The sequence below is a fragment of the Mesoplodon mirus genome, assembly GCF_964341445.2.
Source record: "Mesoplodon mirus genome assembly, chromosome: 11".
NCBI classification, from domain to species: Eukaryota; Metazoa; Chordata; class Mammalia; order Artiodactyla; family Ziphiidae; genus Mesoplodon; species Mesoplodon mirus.
The window spans coordinates 23046802-23071125 of NC_138987.1; the positions used below are offsets into that span (position 1 = coordinate 23046802).

At 40.9% G+C, this 24324-nt stretch overlaps 1 protein-coding gene across 3 annotated transcripts in view; it reads left to right on the plus strand.

The window, feature by feature from the left end:
• The window catches only part of APAF1 (apoptotic peptidase activating factor 1), a 99464-nt gene that overhangs the window by 2953 nt on the left and 72187 nt on the right, over window positions 1-24324 (plus strand). For 2 of the 3 annotated variants that reach the window (XM_082636027.1, XM_082636028.1), the window contains exons 2-4: window positions 106-279; window positions 414-600; window positions 1470-1667. In XM_082636027.1, the coding sequence (XP_082492153.1) occupies window positions 142-279; window positions 414-600; window positions 1470-1667 (523 nt within the window). In that variant the 5' untranslated portion in view covers window positions 106-141. The remainder of the gene's footprint in view (window positions 1-105; window positions 280-413; window positions 601-1469; window positions 1668-24324) is intronic. The other variant, XM_082636029.1, reaches the window with a different exon arrangement.

Here is a 24324-nt window from a genome sequence, read left to right on the forward strand (position 1 = left end):
TTGCAAAAGAAGTCTTATTTTCTTTACATTTTTTCATTACCAGTGAGGTTATATATCTTTTCATGTCTTTATTGGCTTGACAAATATTTTGATGTTTGCCTGTAGCTCATGGTTGACAGAGAAGGAAGAATTTGAGGGAGGATGGATGCAAAAGCTCGAAATTGTTTGCTTCAACATAGAGAAGCCCTGGAAAGGGACATCAAAACATCCTACATCATGGATCACATGATTAGTAATGGAGTTTTAACAGTGTCGGAGGAGGAAAAAGTAAAAAATGAGGTAAAGCCCTTTGAGGCAGTCTATGCTTTCTTAAAAATTTTTAGAATTTATTTCAAAACTTGTACTGGTCTCCACTAATTTATGTTGCAAATATATTCTTTGTAGTATACTAAACTACTTTTTTTTTTTTTTAGCCCACCCAACGGCAACGAGCAGCTATGCTAATTAAAACGATACTTGAAAAAGATAATTATTCCTATATATCATTCTACAATGCTCTGCTACATGAAGGGTATAAAGATCTTGCCAGCCTTCTCCATGGTGGCATTCCTGTCATCTCTTCTTCCAATGGCAAAGATTCAGTTGGAATAACTTCATATGGTTTGTATCCATGATACTTTCTATCATAAAAGTTCCGTTGCTGCAGTTTTGTCTTATTGTAGATGAAATCTGCTAGAGAGACTGATCAGTTCACTGAATCATGTATGTGAAAAAATTATCATTTTCCAAGTCAAATTTTTTTTTTTTTTTTCGGTACGCGGGCCTCTCACTGCTGTAGCCTCTCCCGTTGCGGAGCACAGGCTCCGGACGCGCAGGCCCAGCAGCCATGGCTCACGGGCCCAGCTGCTCCGCGGCATGTGGGATCTTCCCGGACTGGGGCACGAACCCGTTTCCCCTGCATCGGCAGGCAGACTCGCAACCACTACGCCACCAGGGAAACCCCAATTCAAATATTTTTATTTGCATTTGTGTTACCTCTCTCATTTCCTTGCCCAGTGAACTATCTACTGCTGAGGTAATAATATACATACCATAATTTTTAGAGATAATAGGGCAATTTATAGTCCTTTAAGTTCTTCAGTTTTGTGTTTATCAAGTTCAAGCATAGGAAATAATAAGAATCTTTAGAAATCTGTGTTCTTGAAAGCAATTCCATATTCTTTCCTTTACACTCTCTTCTCAGTCTTTAGTATGAGAAAAAGATTGGAGAGTCAGGGAGGAATAGGGTGAGTAAGGGCAGATACAGATGGAGATTTTCATTGTCTTTAGTCATCTTGAGAGGTATATGCTTGCTTTCGTTCTGGGTGTTCTGAGAGATCAAAGTTGAAGTTAATATGCTAGCCACATTTTCTTCTCTTGGAAATTCTGAGGCTGAGACCTCAGCCTTGCTCTCTTTGGTTTTTATGGTATTACTTGAGTAACCATTTCAGAGTTCTCTTCATTCATGCTTGTTTTGTTTTGGATTTCAGTAAGGACAGTCCTGTGTGAAGGTGGAGTACCACAGAGGCCCGTTGTTTTTGTTACTAGGAGGAAGCTAGTGAATGCAATTCAGCAGAAGCTCTTCAAACTGAGTGGTGAACCAGGATGGGTCACCATATATGGAATGGCAGGTTGTGGGAAGTCTGTATTAGCTGCAGAAGCTGTTCGAGATCATTCTGTCTTAGAAGGTAAGTTTTGATTACCATTGCTGACTAAGAAGATATTGTTTAGGCATTGCATTAGTTTCCTGTTGCTGCTGTAATAAATTACCAAAACTTTTGGGGGCTTAAAACAACACAAATTTATTATCTTGAAGTTCTGGAGGTCAGAAGACAAAAAATAGCTCTTACTGGGCTAAAATCAAAGTGTCAGCAGTGCTTAGTTCCTTTTGGAGGCTCTAGGGAGAATCCTTTTCCTTGCATTTCCCAGCTTCTAGAGGAGGCCTGCATCCCTTGATTCACGGTCCTTTTCCCCATTTTCAAAGCTGGCAGTGCATAGCATCTTCAAATCCTTCTCTCTTCTCTGGTCTTTGCTTCTGTCATCACATCTCCTCCCCTGACTTTTTTGCCTCCCTCTTACAGGGGCCCTTGTGATTACATGGGGCCCACTGGATAATACAGGATAATCTCATCTCAAAATCCTTAAATTAATCGCATTTACAGAGTCCCTTTTACTGTGTAAGGTGACATACTTACAAGTTCTGTGGAATAGGTTGTGGAGATCATTGGCTGGTGTGGGGGGCGCATTTTTCTGCCTACCACAGGTGATTGAATTTGAATTTTATTTTCTACCCTGCCTGTCACAATCAGGCTTAACTAGCCAGGCCAATAAATTCATGTGTTATCAGATGGCACTTACTATCAATGGAATGAAGCTAGTTGCCTTGTATCTTAATAATTGGGGGAATTGTAGGGTTGACAAAATATCTTGAAAGGTTGTCCAGCTTGTATCCCTGACTTTCAACACTACTAGACTTACAGCTTCCTGTCAGCCGAGTGTCTGTTTTTGCACATAGTGCTGTAGGGAAGGAGACTGTGGAAAGTCGGTTCCAGTAAGAATCATCCCAGTGGGAGATTCTCCCATGTATTTGGGATCTGTATTAAATAAACTATTAATTCCATTTCTGCAATTAATTCTATCAGTTACTTATCTTTAAAAATAAAAATCTTTAGTAACTTGTTTATCTTATGTGTAATCTCAAGAAAAAGAAAAATTGGGAGTTGACTGTAACAACCAATGGGTTTTTGCAGGCAGGCTTTATAGATTCATTTGACATCTGGCAACTGATTTTCCTTGCTTCAGATATTCATGCATTCAGTAAATCCTTGAGAACCTATAATGGATCTTGGCACTGTTTTGGGGCAAAAGGGATTCAAAAAGCCGGTGCATCTAAGGAATTTAGGGGAGGAATTTAGGAATTAATTCAAAAAGCCTGTGCATCTAAGGAATTTAGGGGAGGAATTTAGGAATTAATTCAAAAAGCCTGTGCATCTAAGGAATTTAGGACTTACGGTCTGGTAGGGGAGGCAGATATACAAACAAATTACATCATGTGTGATAAATTGAACAGTAGAAACAAGTATAAGGTACAAAGTTAGAACAAAGGAAGGAAGCTTTCTGTCTGGGGGAAGAAGATGAACAAGACAGGCTTCCTGAAATGACATTTTAGCTGGAGTTTGAAGGAAGAATAGAAGTTTACAAGACTGACTAGGCAAGGGTGGGAGAGTAGAGAAGGTGGGAAGGGTATTGGGTAGTTACTGGAGTGGGGAAGGACATATGGTGCAGAAGAGGGTTTAGGACATTTGGCAGGTGTACTGTTGACCCTAATGAGTCTGGTAGGTTCTCAGGGTATTCCCTATCAGGACTATTATACAGCTTCCTCAGTCTTTGGTTGCCTCCATGCATTTTCTGGGGAACTTAAAAAGATAGTTCCTGACTTCTAGTGCTTAATAACTTTTTTTTGGTTTACAATATATAATCACCAATTAAGATAGTTTATGACAGGCTTCCCTGGTGGCGCAGTGGTTGAGAGTCCGTGTGCCGATGCAGGGGACATGGGTTCATGCCCTGGTCCGGGAAGATCCCACATGCCGTGGAGTGACTGGGCCCGTGAGCCATGGCTGCTGAGCCTGTGCATCCGGAGCCTGTGCTCCACAACGGGAGAGGCCACAGCAGTGAGAGGCCCGCGTACCGCAAAAAAAAAAAAAAAAAAAGGATAGTTTATGACAAGATGACAAAATAAATAGAATAAACAGTAAGCACCTGAGAGATTTAGAAAGTTGGAGGCTAGGGCACATCTATTGTACACACCTGGTTTTAGTTAATACTTCACAGCCCTTGTTAACAGTATTCATCATACTCTTGTGAGAAGTAGGCCTAATTCCTAAGCCCTGGTTTTTCTCCTTCCTCATTGTAGAGAAGTTTCATCAGACTCAGAGCCATGCACATTTCAGGGCTAAGGATTTATTTATTTATTCACTTTTTTTTTTCCCCTCTCCTGCAAAGTTGATCACCAAGGATATTTCAGGATAAAATTGGTTTAAATTTCTTTAGTGTGAAGAAATGGTCTTCCTTTCAATATAGTGATGAATTTCCTTTAAACTATGTATTTATAATATACCAATTTATAGGGTTAAAATGTGCTTTTTTTTTTTTTTTTTTTTTTCTGTACGCGGGCCTCTCACTGTTGTGGCCTCTCCCGTTGCGGAGCACAGGCTCCGGATGCGCAGGCTCAGCGGCCATGGCTCACGGGCCCAGCCACTCTGTGGCATGTGGGATCTTCCCAGACCGGGGCACGAACCCGTGTCCCCTGCATCGGCAGGTGGACTCTCAACCACTGCACCACCAGGGAAACCCTAAAATGTGCTCTTTAAATCAGTTTAAACCGCTCTATATTATTGAGGTGAATTTTCAATTTAGGGGTTAAAGTTGACCAACAACTTATGGAATTAATTAGCCAGGAATCATATTGTATAAATGTGGTCTCGGAATAGATTTTCACCACTTTGTTTTGAGAAAATGCCAGAGATACTAGCAATTGTCCAGTGCATAATGAGCTTAATTCATATCCCTTATAAGCTTTTGTGAGATCTCAAGTACAGAAGATTGAGTAAATCATATTAGTTTATAGCCCATTATCCTATTAGGTCTATCTAAGACTTAGCTTCTTGCTGTGTTTATTTCCTTTTAAAAATTTCCCATTCTCATTTCCCTCCTCTAAAGGAAAACACACTCCTCCTATGTGTTTCCTTTACGCAACTACAACAATACTTCATTTCTGACACCAGATGTGTGAGTTTTCCACACATCCAGCAATTCTCTAACACGAGCTGGGTGTCCTGTGATTTAACTCACTTCTGAAACTACCTACCTGGAGATAACATCAGATCCCATAGGTTAAGGGTTCAGTCCTACAAGACTGCCCCCTAACCCCAATTGGCATATGCCAATTGCCAGTCCAGGTTGTTTGTTACCTGTGCTTCTGACAACTATACTTATTAGATTACTGGTTTATTATACAAGGATAAAACTCTGGAACAGCCACATGGAAGAGATGCATGGGGCACGGTATGTGGGAAGGGGTGTAGAGCTTCCGTGCTCAATTTGGGTGTATCACTCTTCCTACATCTTGTGTTCAGCAACCCAGATGCTCTGTGAATCTCGCCCTTTTGGTTTTTTTATGGAGTCTTCATTCATTATGTAGGTATGATTGATTAAATCATTGGCCGTTTGTGATTGAACTCAATCTCCAGCCACTCACTTCCCTGTCCTCTGGAGGTCTGGAGGGTGGGGCTGAAAGTTCCAACTCTAATCAAGGGGTTGGTTCCTCTGGTAACCAGCCCCTATCCTTAGGTTATCTAGGGGCTTTTCAGAAATCACTTTATTAACAGAAACTCAGGTGTGGTTAAAAGGGGCTTGTTATATGAATAATGTAAGACACCATTTCACTTTTATACCCTGGAGCTATTTCAGGAACCAGGAACAAAACTAAATAGTATAACAAAAGATGCCCCTAAGGCTCTTCTTATATGGGAAATTACAAGGATATTAGAGCTGTGTGCCAGGAAGAGTGATGAAAACCAGATATATATTTAATCACAGAATCACACCTCCCCATAGGCGATCTTTCTAATGTATTTATTGTACATTCTTTGTAAATGTATGTGTAATGTATGTTTTCTTGTAAAATGTTTATGTTTATATGTAAATATTTTAAATTTGCATAAATGTTAAAGTGTTAATTATTTTCTTCTGTTTCTTATCTCACTTGATACTATGTTTTTAAGATTTATCCTTGTTGTATGTACATATTATTTGTTACACCTGATTGCTACCCTCCATGGGGTACCTCCAGTACATTTTATTGTTCATTCCCTAGTTAATAGATATATAGATTGTCTCCAACTCTTTGCTGCCCCAGCAAAGCTTGGTTGAACTTTTACAGAAATGAGAATTTCTTGAGTATATGTAGCTAGGACCAGAATCACTAAGTTACAGGATATATAAATATCAAATTTGATTGCCCTCCAATCTGTGCATTCCCATCAATAGCGTGTGAGGGCTCCTATATCCTCACTTCTTTAGTGACACTAGGTATCATCCAGCTTTGTAATTTTTGCCAGGCCAGCAGGTGTAAAGTGATATCTTTTAATTTGCATTTCTCTGATAACTTGAGTTTGACCATTTCTTTTTTTTTTTTTTCTTTTTTTTTTTATTTTTTGCTTTATAACAAATTTAATCAGTTATACATATACATATGTTTCCCTATCCCCTCCCTTTTGCGTCTCCCTCCCACCCTCCCTATCCCACCCCTCCAGGCGGTTACAAAGCACCAAGCTGATCTCCCTGTGCTATGCGGCTGCTTCCCACTAGCTATCTACCTTACGTTTGGTAGTGTATATATGTCCATGCCACTCTTTCACTTTGTCACAGCTTACCCTTCCCCCTCCCCATATCCTCAAGTCCATTCTCTAGTAGGTCTGTGTTTTTATTCCTGTCTTACCCCTATGTTCTTCATGACATTTTTTTTTCTTAAATTCCATATATATGTGTCAGCATACAGTATTTGTCTTTCTCTTTCTGACTTACTTCACTCTGTATGACAGACTCTAGGTCTATCCACCTCATTACAAATAGCTCAATTTCATTTCTTTTTATGGCTGAGTAATATTCCATTGTATATATGTGCCACATCTTCTTTATCCATTCATCCGATGATGGACACTTAGGTTGTTTCCATCTCCGGGCTATTGTAAATAGGGCTGCTATGAACATTTTGGTACATGTCTCTTTTTGAATTATGGTTTTCTCAGGGTATATGCCTAGTAGTGGGATTGCTGGGTCATATGGTAGTTCTATTTGTAGTTTTTTTTTTTTGCGGTATGCGGGCCTCTCACTGCTGTGGCCTCCCCCGTTGCGGAGCACAGGCTCCGGATGCGCAGGCTCCGCAGCCATGGCTCACGGGCCCAGCCGCTCCGCGGCATATGGGATCCTCCCAGACCGGGGCACGAACCCGTATCCCCTGCATCGGCAGGCGGACTCCCAACCACTGCGCCACCAGGGAGGCCCTCTATTTGTAGTTTTTTAAGGAACCTCCATACTGTTCTCCATAGCGGCTGTACCAATTCACATTCCCACCAGCAGTGCAAGAGTGTTCCCTTTTCTCCACACCCTCTCCAGCATTTATTGTTTCTAGATTTTTTGATGATGGCCATTCTGACTGGTGTGAGATGATATCTCATTGTAGTTTTGATTTGCATTTCTCTAATGAGTAAAAATGTTGAGCATCCTTTCATGTGTTTGTTGGCAGTCTGTATATCTTCTGTGGAGAAATGTCTATTTAGGTCTTCTGCCCATTTTTGGATTGGGTTGTTTGTTTTTTTTGCTATTGAGCTGCATGAGCTGCTTATAAATTTTGGAGATTAATCCTTTGTCAGTTGCTTCATTTGCAAATATTTTCTCCCATTCTGAGGGTTGTCTTTTGGTCTTGTTTATGGTTTCCTTTGCTGTGCAAAAGCTTTTAAGTTTCATTAGGTCCCATGTGTTTATTTTTGTCTTTATTTCCATTTCTCTAGGAGGTGGGTCAAAAAGGATCTTGCTGTGATTTATGTCATAGAGTGTTCTGCCTATGTTTTCCTCTAAGAGTTTGATAGTTTCTGGCCTTACATTTAGGTCTTTAATCCATTTTGAGCTTATTTTTGTGTATGGTGTTAGGGAGTGATCTAATCTCATACTTTTACATGTCCCTATCCAGTTTTCCCAGCACCACTTATTGAAGAGACTGTCCTTTCTCCACTGTACATTCCTGCCTCCTTTATCAAAGATAAGGTGACCATATGTCCGTGGGTTTATCTCTGGGCTTTCTATCCTGTTCCATTGATCTATCTTTCTGTTTTTGTGCCAGTACCACACTGTCTTGATTACTGTAGCTTTGTAGTATAGTCTGAAGTCAGGGAGCCTGATTCCTCCAGCTCCATTTTTCGTTCTCAAGATTGCTTTGGCTATTCGGGGTCTTTTGTGTTTCCATACAAATTGTGAAATTTTTTGTTCTAGTTCTGTGAAAAATGCCAGTGGTAGTTTGATAGGGATTGCATTGAATCTGTAGATTGCTTTGGGTAGTAGAGTCATTTTCACAATGTTGATTCTTCCAATCCAAGAACATGGTACATCTCTCCATCTATTTGTATCATCTTTAATTTCTTTCATCAGTGTCTTATAATTTTCTGCATACAGGTCTTTTGTCTCCTTAGGTAGGTTTATTCCTAGATATTTTATTCTTTTTGTTGCAATGGTAAATGGGAGTGTTTCCTTGATTTCACTTTCAGATTTTTCATCATTAGTATATAGGAATGCCAGAGATTTCTGTGCATTAATTTTGTATCCTGCAACTTTACCAAATTCATTGATTAGCTCTAGTTGTTTTCTGGTAGCATCTTTAGGATTCTCTATGTATAGTATCATGTCATCTGCAAACAGTGACAGCTTTACTTCTTCTTTTCCAATTTGGATTCCTTTTATTTCCTTTTCTTCTCTGATTGCTGTGGCTAAAACTTCCAAAACTAGGTTGAATAAGAGTGGTGAGAGTGGGCAACCTTGTCTTGTTCCTGATCTTAGTGGAAATGGTTTCAGTTTTTCACCATTGAGGACGATGCTGGCTGTGGGTTTGTCATATATGGCCTTTATTATGTTGAGGAAAGTTCCCTCTATGCCTACTTTCTGCAGGGTTTTTATCATAAATGGGTGTTGAATTTTGTCGAAAGCTTTCTCTGCATCTATTGAGATGATCATATGGTTTTTCTCCTTCAATTTGTTAATATGGTGTATCACGTTGATTGATTTGCGTATATTGAAGAATCCTTGCATTCCTGGAATAAACCCCACTTGATCATGGTGTATGATCCTTTTAATGTGCTGTTGGATTCTGTTTGCTAGTATTTTGTTGAGGATTTTTGCATCTATGTTCATCAGTGATATTGGCCTGTAGTTTTCTTTCTTTGTGACATCCTTGTCTGGTTTTGGTATCAAGGTGATGGTGGCCTCGTAGAATGAGTTTGGGAGTGTTCCTCCCTCTGCTATATTTTGGAAGAGTTTCAGAAGGATAGGTGTTAGCTCTTCTCTAAATGCTTGATAGAATTCGCCTGTGAAGCCATCTGGTCCTGGGCTTTTGTTTGTTGGAAGATTTTTTATCACAGTTTCAATTTCAGTGCTTGTGATTGGTCTGTTCATGTTTTCTATTTCTTCCTGGTTCAGTCTTGGCAGGTTGTGCATTTCTAAGAATTTGTCCATTTCTTCCAGGTTGTCCATTTTATTGGCATAGAGTTGCTTATAGTAATCTCTCATGATCTTTTGTATTTCTGCAGTGTCAGTTGTTACTTCTCCTTTTTCATTTCTAATTCTATTGATTTGAGTCTTCTCCCTTTTTTTCTTGATGAGTCTGGCTAATGGTTTATCAATTTTGTTTATCTTCTCAAAGAACCAGCTTTTAGTTTTATTGATCTTTGCTATCGTTTCCTTCATTTCTTTTTCATTGATTTCTGATCTGATTTTTATGATTTCTTTCCTTCTGCTAACTTTGGGATGTTTTTGTTCTTCTTTCTCTAATTGCTTTAGGTGCAAGGTTAGGTTGTTTATTCGAGATGTTTCCTGTTTCTTAAGGTGGGATTGTATTGCTATAAACTTCCCTCTTAGAACTGCTTTTGCTGCATCCCATAGGTTTTGGGTCGTCGTGTCTCCATTGTCATTTGTTTCTAGGTATTTTTTAATTTCCTCTTTGATTTCTTCAGTGATCACTTCGTTATTAAGTAGTGTATTGTTTAGCCTCCATGTGTTTGTATTTTTTACAGCTCTTTTCCTGTAATTGATATCTAGTCTCATAGCATTGTGGTCGGAAAAGATACTTGATACAATTTCAATTTTCTTAAATTTACCAAGGCTTGATTTGTGACCCAAGATATGATCTATCCTGGAGAATGTTCCATGAGCACTTGAGAAAAATGTGTATTCTGTTGTTCTTGGATGGAATGTCCTATAAATATCAATTAAGTCCATCTTGTTTAATGTATCATTTAAAGCTTGTGTTTCCTTATTTATTTTCATTTTGGATGATCTGTCCATTGGTGAAAGTGGGGTGTTAAAGTCCCCTACTATGATTGTGTTACTGTCGATTTCTCCTTTTATGGCTGTTAGTATTTGCCTTATGTATTGAGGTGCTCCTATGTTGGGTGCATAAATATTTACAATTGTTATATCTTCTTCTTGGATCGATCCCTTGATCATTAGGTAGTGTCCTTCTTTGTCTCTACTAGTAGTCTTTATTTTAAAGTCTATTTTGTCTGATATGAGAATTGCTACTCCAGCTTTCTTTTGATTTCCATTTGCATGGAATATCTTTTTCCATCCCCTTACTTTCAGTCTGTATGTGTCTCTAGGTCTGAAGTGGGTCTCTTGTAGACAGCATATATATGGGTCTTGTTTTTGTATCCATTCAGCCAATCTGTATCTTTTGGTGGGAGCATTTAGTCCATTTACATTTAAGGTAATTATCGATATGTATGTTCCTATTCCCATTTTCTTAATTGTTTTGGGTTCGTTATTGTAGGTCTTTTCCTTCTGTTGTGTTTGTTGCCTAGAGAAGTTCCTTTAGCATTTGTTGTAAAGCTGGTTTGGTGGTGCTGAACTCTCTCAGCTTTTGCTTGTCTGTAAACGTTTTAATTTCTCCATCAAATCTGAATGAGATCCTTGCTGGGTAGAGTAATCTTGGTTGCATGTTTTTCTCCTTCATCACTTTAATTATGTCCTGCCACTCCCTTCTGGCTTGTAGAGTTTCTGCTGAGAGATCAGCTGTTATCCTGATGGGGATTCCCTTGTGTGTTATTTGTTGTTTTTGCCTTGCTGCTTTTAATATGATTTCTTTGTGTTTAATTTTTGACAGTTTGATTAATATGTGTCTTGGCGTATTTCTCCTTGGATTTATTCTGTATGGGACTGTCTGTGCCTCCTGGAGTTGATTAACTATTTCCTTTCCCATATTAGGGAAGTTTTCAACTATAATCTCTTTAAATATTTTCTCAGTCCCTTTCTTTTTCTCTTCTTCTTCTGGAACCCCTATAATTCGAATGTTGGTGCGTTTAATGTTGTCCCAGAGGTCTCTGAGACTGTCCTCTGTTCTTTTCATTCTTTTTTCTTTATTTTGCTCTGCATCAGTTATTTCCACTATTTTATCTTCCACCTCACTTATCCGTTCTTCTGCCTCAGTTATTCTGCTATTGATCCCGTCTAGAGTATTTTTTATTTCATGTATTGTGTTTTTAATCGATGCTTGATTCATCTTTAGTTCTTCTAGGTCCTTGTTAACTGTTTCTTGCATTTTGTCTATTCTATTTCCAAGATTTTGGATCTGGGAAATAGAATCTTGGATCATCTTTACCATCATTATTCTGAATTCTTTTTCAGGTAGACTGCCTATTACCTCTTCATTTGTTAGATCTGGTGGGTTTTTATCTTGCTCCTTCTCCTGCTGTGTGTTTTTCTGTCTTCTCATTTTGCTTTTGTTACTGTGTTTGGGGTCTCCTTTTCGCAGGCTGCCGGTTCATAGTTCCCGTTGTTTTTGGTGTCTGTCCCCAGTGGCTAAGGTTGGTTTAGTGGGTTGTGTAGGCTTCCTGGTGGAGGGGACTAGTGCCTGTGTTCTGGTGGATGAGGCTGGATCTTGTCTTTCTGGTGGGCAGGTCCACGTCTGGTGGTGTGTTTTGGGGTGTCTGCGGACTTTTTATGATTTTAGGCCACCTCTCTGCTAATGGGTGGCGTTGTGTTCCTGTCTTGCTAGTTGTTTGGCATAGGGTGTCCAGCACTGTAGCTTGCTGGTCGTTGAGTGAAGCTGGGTGCTGGTGTTGAGATGGAGATCTCTGGAAGATTTTCGCCGTTTGATATTATGTGGAGCTGGGAGGTCTCTTGTGGACCAGTGTCCTGAAGTTGGCTCTCCCACCTCAGAGGCACAGCACTGACTCCTGGCTCCTCAATTTGGGATGATGTGTTGTCTATTCATGTATTCCACAGATGCAGGGTACATCAAGTTGATTGTGGAGCTTTAATCCGCTGCTTCTGAGGCTGCTGGGAGAGGTTTCCCTTTCTCTTCTTTGTTCACACAGCTCCCGGGTCTCAGCTTTGGATTTGGCCCCGCCTCTGCGTGTAGGTCGCCGGAGGGCGTCTGTTCTTCGCTCAGACAGGACAGGGTTAAAGGAGCAGCCGCTTCGGGGACTCTTGCTCACTCAGGCCGGGCGGGAGCGAGGGGCATGGAGTGCGGGGCGAGCCTGCAGCGGCAGAGGTCGGCGTGACGTTGCACCAGCCCGAGGCGCGCCGTGCGTTCTCCCAGGGAAGCCGCCCCTGGATCCCGGGACCCCGGCAGTGGCGGGCCGCACAGGCTCCCGGAAGGGCGGTGTGGGCAGTGACCTGCGCTCGCACACAGGCTTCTTGGCGGCAGCAGCAGCAGCCCCAGCGTCTCACGCTCGTCACTGGGCTCCGCGCTTTCAGTCGCGACTCGCGCCCGTCTGTGGAGCCCCTTTAAGCAGCGCTCTTAATCCCCTCTCCTCGCGCACCAGGAAACCAAGAGGGAAGAAAAAGTCTCTTGCCTCTTCGGCAGCTCCAGAGTTTTCCCGGACTCCCTGCCGGCTAGCTGTGGTACATTAGCCCCCTTCACGCTGAGTTCTCGCCGCCAGCCCCAGTCCTCTCTCTGCGCTCTGACCGAAGCCCGAGCCTCAGCTTCCAGCGCTGCGCGCCCCGGCGGGCGAGCAGACAAGCCTCTCGGGCTGGTGAGTGCCGCTCGGCACCGATCCTCTGTGTGGGGATCTCTCCGCTTTGTCCTACCCAGGTATGTGGGGAGTTTCTTGCCTTTTGGGAGGTCTGGGGTCTTCTGCCAGCGTTCAGTAGGTGTTCTGTAGGAGTTGTTCCACGTGTAGCTGTATTTCTGGTGTATCCGTGGGGAGGAAGGTGATCTCCGCGTCTTACTCTTCCGCCATCTTACCCGGAAGTCCTGACCATTTCTTCATAAGCTTTTTAGGCTTTTGGGTTTCCTTGTTTATAAATTTTGTTGATAACATTTGTCAGTTTTTCCATTTTGTTGCTTTTTTAGGAGTTTCTTCTGTATTCTAGATAGTAGGGCTTGTTGCTTTTAGACTTTGTAAATACTTTCTCCTTATATTATCTGTATTAATTTTGTCCTGGATGTCCTTGATAGAAATCTTTAATTCTGATGTAGTCAAATTAATTTTTTTGCCTTCTAATTTGTGCTTCCTGAATTTTCTTAAGTAGTCCTATTATAGTCTTACCATTCATATTTAGCTTTTTAAAAAAATAAATTTATTTATTTTATTTTTGGCTGCGTTGGATCTTGGTTCCTGTGCTCAGGCTTTCTCTAGTTGTGGCGAGCAGGGGCTACTCTTGGTTGCCGTGCGCCGGCTTCTCACTGCAGTGGCTTCTCTTGTTGCAGAGCAGGGGCTCTAGGCGTGTGGGCTTCAGTAGTTGTGGCTCACGGGCTCTAGAGCGCAGGCTCAGTAGTTGTGGCACACAGACTTAGTTGCTCCGCGGCATGTGGGATCTTCCTGGACCAGGGCTCAAACCCGTGTCCCCTGCATTGGCAGGCAGATTCTTAACCACTGCGCCACCAGGGAAGCCCCATATTTAGCTTTTTAATCTATTTGGAGTCTGCTTTTGTGTATCCACTAGTTCAAGAGTAGATACTTTCCTAAAGAAAAAAAATTTTTTATTTTTGGCCGTGCTGCGTGGCTGCAGGATCTAAGTTCCCTGACCAGGGATTGAACCTGTGCCCTCTGCAGTGGAAGCGTGGAGTCTTAACCACTGGACTGCCAGGGAAGTCCCCCCTAAAGATGAATTTTAATCTCTGTGGAGTTCATTTCCATTCTAAAATATAGGAATATTAGACTTTTGCCGTTTAATTGTAGTATAAAACCTTTTTTTTCTTTTGTAAGTGTGGGTAACTGTATGGGTTACAAACTTCATTAAAACTGTGTTCCTACAGAAATTTTGTTATCTTAGAGTGGTGTTTGGTGTATATTAAAGAATACCATTAAGTGCTTGCTTCGGCAGCACTAAAATTGGAACGATACAGAGAAGATTAGCATGGCCCCTAATCCTTGCGCAAGAATGACACGCAAATTCGTGAAGCGTTCCATATTTTTTTTCATGCCCAAGGCTTTTTGTTCTTATTTTGATTAACATTTTTGGAAGGATTCTTGAAGAATAAAATAAATCACATACCTACAGCAAAAAAAAAAAAAAATACTTTTAAGTTCTTAACTACTTATGCCTATACATTCTTAGGAAACCCACTTTCCTTTTGAAAGTTCAACCCTTTATTTATTTATTTATTTATTTATTTAGGGAAATTATAAAGAGTTGACGTATTTTTAAACCATTTACACAATTTTATTTAAGTGCTGAGTTTTTAAAGTATGAAAGTTTTCTCCAGAGGCTGTCTACCTGTTTGCTTCCTTCTTTCCCAAGATTTCCTTGATGCTATTAGATTATTAATTGCTACCTGCGTAAACCTCATGTGAAAGTAGGAGGGGTTAATTTCCTCTGAATAAAGGCAATTTTCCTCTGATTAAGTTTCTCTGAATGAAATTATAGGTACAAGCCTCATTCAAAGCTAAATTGCTCCCTCTTGTGCCCGTAGTCAAGATGTTTAGATTCTTTCTGAAATGTGAAATTAATGCTTCTGTATTTAACTGTCTTACTGTGATGGTAGGAGATTGGCAGATCAGTTGGTCTTTTGGGCTGTTTGTCTTTCTTTTTAAAGCTAATAGTGTTTTATTTTTCTTGCGTATGTTAATAATGCCCTAATTTAGTTTTAAATTTAGGAGAGAAAGACCTTTGATACTGTAGATAATAGATACTTAAATTTATTTTTATTTATTTATTTTTTGAATTTTGTTTTATTTATTTTTTTATACAGCAGGTTCTTATTAGTCATTAGTTTTATACACATCAGTGTATACATGTCAATCCCAATCTCCCAATTCAGCACACCACCGTCCCCATCCCCCCACGGCTTTCCCCCCTTGGTGTCCATAGGTTTGTTCTGTACATCTGTGTCTCAATTTCTGCCCTGCAAACCGGTTCATCTGTACCATTTTTCTAGGTTCCACATATATGCGTTAATATATGATATTTGTTTTTCTCTTTCTGACTTAGTTCACTCTCTAGATCCATCCACGTCTCAACAAATGACTCAACTTTGTTCCTTTTTATGGCTGAGTAATATTCCACTGTATATATGTACCACATCTTCTTTATCCATTCGTCTGTCGATGGGCATTTAGGTTGCTTCCATGACCTGGCTATTGTAAATAGTGCTGCAATGAACATTGGGGTGCATGTGTCTTTTTGAAATATGGTTTTCTCTGGGTATATGCCCAGTAGTGTGATTGCTGGATCATATGGTAATTCTGTTTTTAGTCTTTTAAAGAATCTCCATACTATTCTCCATACTGGCTGTATCAATTTACATTCCCACCAGAAGTGCAAGAGGGTTCCCTTTTCTCCACACCCTCTCCAGCATTTGTTATTTGTAGATTTTCTGATGATGCCCTTTCTTTTTTTTTTTTTTTTTGCGGTACGTGGGCCTCTCACTGTTGTGGCCTCTCCTGTTGCGGAGCACAGGCTCTGGACGCGCAGGCTCAGCGGACGTGGCTCACGGGCCCAGCCGCTCTGCGGCATGTGGGATCCTCCCAGACCAGGCCACGAACCCGTGTCCCCTGCATTGGCAGGCGGACTCTCAACCACTGCGCCACCAGTGAAGCCCACCCTTTCTTTTTTTTTTTTTCCAGTACGCGGGCCTCTCACTGCTGTGGCCTCTCCCGTAGCGGAGCACAGGCTCCGGATGCAGAGGCTCAGCAGCCATGGCTCACGGGCCCAGCTGCTCCGCCGCATGTGGGATCCTCCCGGACCGGGGCATGGATCCGTGTCCCCTGCATCGGCAGGTGGACCCTCAACCACTGCGCCACCAGGGAAACCCTGACGTTGCCCTTTCTAACTGGTGTGAGGTGTTACCTCACTGTAGTTTTGATTTGCATTTCTCTAATAATTAGTGATGTTGAGCAGCTTTTCATGTGCTTCTTGGCCATCTGTATGTCTTCTTTGGAGAAATGTCTGTTTAGGTCTTCTGCCCATTTTTGGATTGGGTTGTTTGTTTCTTTAATATTGAGCTGCGTGAGCTGTTTATATATTTTGGAGATTAATCCTTTGTCCATTGATTCGTTTGCAAATATTTTCTCCCATTCTGAGGGTCGTCTTTTCGTATTGTTTATGGTTTCCTTTGCTGTGCAAAAGCTTTTAAGTTTCACTAGGTCCCATTTGTTTATTTTTGTTTTTATTTCCAATACTCTAGGAGGTGGATCAAAAAAGATCTTGCTGTGATTTATGTCAAAGAGTGTTCTTCCTGTGTTTTCCTCTAAGAGTTTTATAGTGTCCGGTCTTACATTTAGGTCTCGAATCCATTTTAAGTTTATTCTTGTGTATGCTGTTAGGCAGTGATCTAATTTCATTCTTTTAAATATATCTGTCCAGTTTTCCCAGCACCACTTATTGAAGAGAATGTCTTTTCTCCATTGTATATCCTTGCCTCCTTTGTCATAGATTAGTTGACCATAGGTGCATGGGTTTATCTCTGGGCTTTCTGTCCTGTTCCATTGATGTATATTTCTGTTTTTGTGCCAGTACCATATTGTCTTGATTACTGTAGCTTTGTAGTATAGCCTGAAGTCAAGGAGTCTGATTCCTCCAGCTCTGCTTTTTTCCCTCAAGACTGCTTTGGCTATTCGGGGTCTTTTGTGTCTCCATACAAATTTTAAGATTTTTTGTTCTAGCTCCGTAAAAAATGCCATTGGTAATTTGATAGGGATTGCATTGAATCTGTGGATTGCTTTGGGTAGTATAGTCATTTTCACAATATTGATTCTTCCAATCCAAGAACATGGTATATCTCTCTATCTGTTGGTATCATCTTTAATTTCTTTCCTCAGTGTCTTAGTTTTCTGCATACAGGTCTTTTTTCTCCCTAGGTAGGTTTATTCCTAGGTATTTTATTCTTTTTGTTGCAGTGGTAAATGCAGTGGTTTCCTTAATTTCTCTTTCAGATTTTTCATCATTAGTGTATAGGAATGCAAGAGACTTCTGTGCATTAATTTTGTATTCTGCAACTTTACCGGATTGATTGATTAGCTCTAGTAGTTTTCTGGTGGCATTTTTAGGATTCTCTATGTATAGTATTATGTCATCTGCAAACAGTGACAGTTTTACTTCTTTTCCAGTTTGTATTCATTTTATTTCTCTTTCTTCTCTGATTGCCATGGCTAGGACTTCCAAAACTATGTTGAATAATAGTGGTGAGAGTGGACATCCTTGTCTTGTTCCTGATCTTAGAGGAAATGCTTTCAGTTTTTCACCATTGAGAACGATGTTTGCTGTGGGTTTGTCGTATATCGCCTTTATTATGTTGGTAGGTTCCTTCTGTGCCCACTTTCTGGAGAGTTTTTGTCATAAATGGGTGTTGAATTTTGTCAAAAGCCTTTTCTGCATCTATTGAGATGATCATATGGTTTTTATTCTTCAATTTGTTAATATGGTGTGTCACATTGATTTGCGTGTATTGAGGAATCCTTGCATCCCTGGGATAAATCCCACTTGATCATGGTGTATGATCCTTTTAATGTGTTGCTGGATTCTGTTTGCTAGTATTTTGTTGAGGATTTTTGCATCTATATTTATCAGTGATATTGGTCTGTAGTTTTCTTTTTTTTTTAGTATCTTTGTCTGGTTTTGGTATCAGGGTGATGGTGGCCTCATAGAATGAGTTTGGGAGTGTTCCTTCCTCTGCAGTTGTTTGGAAGTATTTGAGAAGGATGAGTGTTAGCTCTTCTCTGAACGTTTGATAGAATTTATCTGTGAAGCCATCTGGTCCTGGACTTTTGTTTGTTGGAAGATTTTTCATCACAGTTTCAATTTCAGTGCTTGTGATTGGTCTGTTCCTATTTTCTATTTCTTTGTGGTTCAGTCTTGGAAGGTTATACCTTTGTAAGGATTTGTCCATTTCTTCCAGGTTGTCCATTTTATTGGCATAGAGTTGCTTGTAGTAGTCTCTTAGGATGCTTTGTATTTCTGCGGTGTCTGTTGTTCTCCTTTTTCATTTCTAATTTTATTGATTTGAGTCCTCTCCTTGTTTTTCTTGATGAGTCTGGCTAATAGTTTATCAATTTTGTGTATCTTCTCAAAGAACCAGCTTTTATTTTATTGATCTTTGCTATAGTTTTCTTTGTTTCTATTTCATTTATTTCTGCTCTGATCTTTATGATTTCTTTCCTTCTGCTAACTTTGGGTTTTGTTTGTTCTTCTTTCTCTAGTTCCTTTGGTGTAAGGGTAGATTGTTTATTTGAGATTTTTCTTGTTTCTTGAAGTAGGCTTGTATAGTTATAAGTTTCCCTCTTAGAACTGCTTTTGCTGCTTCCAATAGGTTTTGGTTCATCGTGTTTTCATTGTCATTTGTCTGTGGGTATTTTCTGATATCCTCTTTGATTTCTTCAGTGATCTCTTGGTTATTTAGTAACGCATTGTTTAGCCTCCATGTGTTTGTGTTTTTTATGTTTTCTTCCCTGTAATTCATTTCTAATCTCATAATGTTGTGGTCAGAAAATATGATTGATATGATTTCAGTTTTCTTAAATTTACTGAGGCTTGACTTGTGACCCAAGATGTGATTTATCCTGGAGAATGTACTGTGCGCACTTGAGAAGAAAGTGTAATCTGCTGTTTTTGGATGCAATGTCCTATAAATGTCAGTTAAATCTATCTGGTCTGTTGTGTCATTTAAAGCTTCTGTTTCCTTATTTATTTTCATTTTGGATTATCTGTCCATTCGTGTAAGTGAGGTGTTAAAGTCCCCCACTATTACTGTGTTACTGTCGATTTCCTCTTTTATAGCTGTTAGCAGTTGCCTTATGTATTGAGGTGCTCCTATGTTGTGTGCATATATATTTATAATTGTTATGTTTTCTTCTTGGATTGATCCCTTGATCATTATGTAGTGTCCTTCCTTGTCTCTTGTAACACTCTTTATTTTCAAGTGTATTTTATCTGATATGAGTATTGCTACTCCAGCTACTTTTGATTTCCATTGGCATGGAATATCTTTTTCCACCCCCTCACTTTCAGTCTGTATGTGTCCCTAGTTCTGAACTGGGTCTCTTGTAGACAGCATATATATGGTTCTTGTTTTTTTTTTTTTTTTTTTTTTTTTTTTTTTTTTTGCGCGGTACGCGGGCCTCTCACTGTTGTGGCCTCTCCTGTTGCGGAGCGCAGGCTCCGGACATGCAGGCTCAGCGGCCATGGCTCACGGGCCCAACCGCTCTGCGGCATGTGGGATCTTCCCGGACCAGGGCATGAACCTGTGTTCCCTACATCAGCAGGCGGACTCTCAACCACTGCGTCACCAGGGAAACCCTGGTTCTTGTTTTTATATTCGTTCACCAAGCCTGTGTGTTTTGGTTGGAGCATTTAATCCATTCATGTTTAAGGTAATTATCAATATGTATGTTCTTATGACCATTTTCTTAATTGTTTTCAGTTTGTTTTTATAGGTTCTTTTCTTCTCTTGTGTTTCCCACTTAGAGAAGCTCCTTTAGCATTTGTTGTAGAGCTGGTTTGGTGGTGCTGAATTCTCTTATCTTTTGTTTGTCTGTAAAGCTTTTGATTTCTCCTTTGAATCTGAATGAGATCCTTGCTGGGTAGAGTAATCTTGGTTGTAGGTTCTTCCCTTTCATCACTTCAAGTATATTATGCCACTCCCTTCTGGCTTGTAGAGTTTCTGCTGAGAAATCAGCTGTTAACCTTATGGGAGTTCCCTTGTATGTTATTTGTCATTTTTCCCTTGCTGCTTTCAGTAATTTTTCTTTGTCTTTAATTTTTGCCAGTTTGATTGCTGTGTGTCTCGGCGTGTTTCTCCTTGGGTTTATCGTGTATGGGACTCTCTGCGCTTCCTGGACTAGAGTGGCTATTTCCTTTCCTATGTTAGGGAAGTTTTCGCCTATCATCTCTTCAGATACTTTCTCTGGTCCTTTCTCTCTCTCTTCTGCTTCTGGGACCCCAATGATGCGAATGTTGTTGCGTTTAATGTTGTCCCAGAGGTCTCTTAGGCTGTCTTCATTTCTTTTCATTCTTTTTTCTTTATTCTGTTCCACAGCAGTGAATTCCACCATTCTGTCTTCCAGGTCCCTTATCCGTTCTTCTGCCTCAGTTATTCTGCCATTGATTCCTTCTAGTGTAGTTTTCATTTAAGTTATTGTATTGTTCATCTCTGTTTGTTCTTTAATTCTTCTTGGTCTTTGTTAAACATTTCTTGCATCTTCTCGATGTTTGCCTCCATTCTTTTTCCGAGGTCCTGGATCATCTTCACTATCATTATTCTGAATTCTTTTTCTGGAAGGTTGCTTATATCCACTTCATTTAGTTGTTTTTCTGGAGTTTTATCTTGTTCCTTCATCTGGTACATAGCCCTCTGCCTTTTCATCTTGTCTATCTTTCTGTGAATGTGTTTTTTGTTCCACAGGCTGCAGGATTGTAGTTCTTGCTTCTGCTGTCTGCCCTGTCGTGGATGAGGCTATCTAAGAGTCTTGTGTAAATTTCCTGATGGGAGGAAGTGGTGTTGGGTAGAGCTGACTGTTGCTCTGGTGGGCAGAGCTCAGTAAGACTTGAATCCCCTTGACTGCTAATCGGTGGGGCTGGGTTCCCTCCCTGTTGATTGTTTGGCCTGAGGCAACCCAGCACTGGAGCTTACCTAGGCTCTTTGGTGGGGCTAATGACACTCTGGGAGGGCTCACGCCAAGGAGTACTTCCCAGAACTTCTTCCAGTGTCCTTGTCCCCATGGTGAGCCACAGCCTCTGCAGGAGACCCTCCAACACTAGCAGGTAGGTCTGGTTCAGTCTCCCCTAGGGTCACTGCTCCTACCCCTGGGTCCTGATGCGCACAGTACTTTGTGTGTGCCCTCCAAGAGTGGAGTGTCTGTTTTCCCCAGTCCTGTCAAAGTCCTGCAATCAAATCCCACTAGCCTTCAAAGTCTGATTCTTTGGGAATTCCTCCTCCTGTTGCTGGACCCCCCAGGTTGGGAAGCCTGATGTGGGGCTCAGAACCTTCACTCTAGTGGGTGGACTTCTGTGGTGTAAGTGTTCTCCAGTCTGTGAGTCACCCACCCACGGGTTATGGCATTTGATTTTACTGTGATTGTGCCCCTCCTACCATCTCATTGTGGCTTCTCCTTTGTGTTTGGATGTGGGGTATCTTTTTTGGTGAGTTCCAGTGTCTTCCTGTCAATGATTGTCCAGCAGCTAGTTGTGATTCTGGTGTTCTCGCAAGGGGGACTGAGAGCACGTCCTTCTACTCCTCCATCTTGGTTCCTCTCTTGATACTTAAATTTAAATCTGAAAAATTCATTAGCTAGTTGTATCAGGATACTTTCTTTGCCTTGTCTTTAATCCTGGGATGATTTTAGAAAATCTTAAATAGAGAGTGCAAATTAAAAAAAAACACTTCAGGAGCAACAGGTAGTTTAAAACTGTGTTTTTAACATAAGAGTTGTAGTATCTTCATTTAAAAAGAAGTAAAGTTCTTTCCATTTTCCCTTCTGTTCTTTCTCCTAAATTCATGGTTAATAGTTTAGAGTGAGTTTTTCCAAACTTTTTCCTGTGCATTTACAATCATGTACACACAGAGAACATAGCTGTAAAAGTAAGTGAAGCCTCACGGATTTACCGTTTCATAACTGTTGACTCTAGCTGAAGCAAGCCTAGAGAACGTCAGGAAGCTTTCAGGAATAAAGAGTAGGACTTGTTGTTTACCTTCTTCTAAGACATTGGCACTGGTAATCAAACCATGCTTCACAGCCTTGCCTTACCTCACTTACTGCAGAGTTCTGTTTCTTCTGGTCATTTGTGTTTTTTAAAAATATTTATTTATTTATTTTGGCTGTGCTGGGTCTTTGTTGTGGCACGTGGGCTTCTTAGTTGTGGCATGCATGCGGGCTCTAATTCCCCAACCAGGGATCGAACCCAGGCCCTCTGCACTGGGAGCACGGGGTCTTACCCACTGGACCACAGGGAAGTCCCTGATCATTTGTTATCTTTTAGATTCTCTTGTAGTTACTACTCAGTTCATTGCCAAATTCTGATCTGGGTCCCCTCCCCTCATTCCCAAGCCTTTGCTATACCTTCTAGACTCCTCTGTGATCAGGAAACTCCTCTGTATCATCAGCCCTTCTTAGAATATTTGCCTCCTTGCCTTACGTGAAACTGGGCAGTTCCTTGAGGATACCACCTTCTCCATAGCCTCCTTCAGTGGTGTGGCAACTTTTTTCCCTTTCTATTGCACATATTTCAGCACCAGGAAATGGGTGGATGCCGTCCTTGCTCTCTGTTGCCTCGTCCAGGCCATTAATACTTCCTTCTTCAGCTAAATTCTTTGTCCTTTGAGGTTCATTTTTCTAATCTTTCCCTGTTATGTTATTGCCCTCTCATTCATTGATGATTGGAGTTGTTAGTTATAAATTTAAGGCCTTCTTCTGTTGGCACTCTTAGTAATTTTGATATCTATGTGGATGTGTCATCCAAAATCTTGGCCTCTCAGTTTCTTGACTTCTTTATCTGCAGTGACCATTTTCTTTCTTTCTTTTTTTTTTTGCGGTACGCAGGCCTCTCACTGCTGTGGCCCCCCCCCCTGTTGCGGAGCACAGGCTCCAGACGTGCAGGCTCAGCGGTCATGGCTCACGGGCCCAGCCGCTCCGCGGCATGTGGGATCTTCCCGGACCAGGGCACGAACCCGCGTCCCCTGCATCAGCAGGCGGACTGTCAACCACCGTGCCACCAGGGAAGCCCTGCAGTGACCATTTTCTTCACTACCCTTCAGCCATATAATTCACTGATCACAGGCTGGATCCTGGCCCATGGCATTACCAGAAACGATACCAGTTTTGAAATCTTGCTGTTAAACATTCTATACCACTCTTTGCCTACATCCATCTATTCTACTTTTCAAGTTCACTACAGTTTTCTGACCTGTCAGGGCTTATCCCTTAATTCCCTAATATCCCCACTGTTTATCCCATCAGCCCCCTCTTAGGTTTGGGCCTAGATTTTTATTGCCCATCATTTAATTGCTCCTCAGCACATATTCTTCATTCTTTAGTTCTCTTCTTATCTTGGGTGAAAGATGATTCCTTCTCTGTTGCTAGGAGATGGAATAGGTATTCTTCTTGATCCCCATTGCTTCATGATCCCCATTGCTTCATCCAGACATTACTTCCTTTCTCCTTGCTGAAGAAATCACCCAACTGAATTCCAATTTAAATTCATGATCATAAACCTTGGCAATTTTACTAGGTTCATTTAGTGGATGTGTAACCATTGAATTGGAGTTTGTAGGGTGTAATCAGAAAAGCAACTTTACTCTTTTCCCTCATTGCCTGTTATAAACTCTTCTCTGAGACTGATTCTTTCCCTGGCCTTGTACAGGTTCAGAGTATCCAGGTCATTTCACTAATTAAAGTGTCAGGTCCTGGGAATTCCCCGGGGGTCCAGTGGTTAAGACTTGGGCTTTCACTGCTGTGGACCCAAATTCAATCCCTGGTCAGGGAGCTAAGATACCACAAGCTGCGTGGTGTGGCCAAAAAAAAAAAAAAAAAAAAAATCAAGTTCTATTTAATACGCTAAATTTCACTTATATATAATGTTCTCCTCTTCCTCAGTTGGGCCTGCCTTTGGCTTTGGACGCCTGCAGTGGAAGAGGAGATTAAGATGGACATTGCAGGTTGTTTCCAGTTTTTTCCTGTTGTAGACAGTGCTGTGGTGAATATCCTGTGGAGGCAGAATAGTTTAGAAGTGGAGCATTGACACTGGATGTTTGAATCCCAGCTCTGGGATTCAACCTTTCTGTACCTCAGTTTCCTCATCTGTAAAATGGGGATGATAATGGTATCTGCTTGATAGTCTACTCTGAGGATTAAATGTAGATTAATATGTAGAACTCTTAGGAAAGTGTTCAATAAATGTCTGTCATAAAAAGATCTTTGTGCAAATCAAAACTACAATGAGATATCATCTCACACCAGCCAGAATGGCCATCATCAAGAAATCTAGAAACAATAAATGCTGGAGAGGGTGTGGAGAAAAGGGAACACTCTTGTACTGCTGGTGGGAATGTGAATTGGTACAGCCACTATGGAGAACAGTATGGAGGTTCCTTAAAAAACTAAAAATAGAACTACCATATGACCCAGCAATCCCACTACTAGG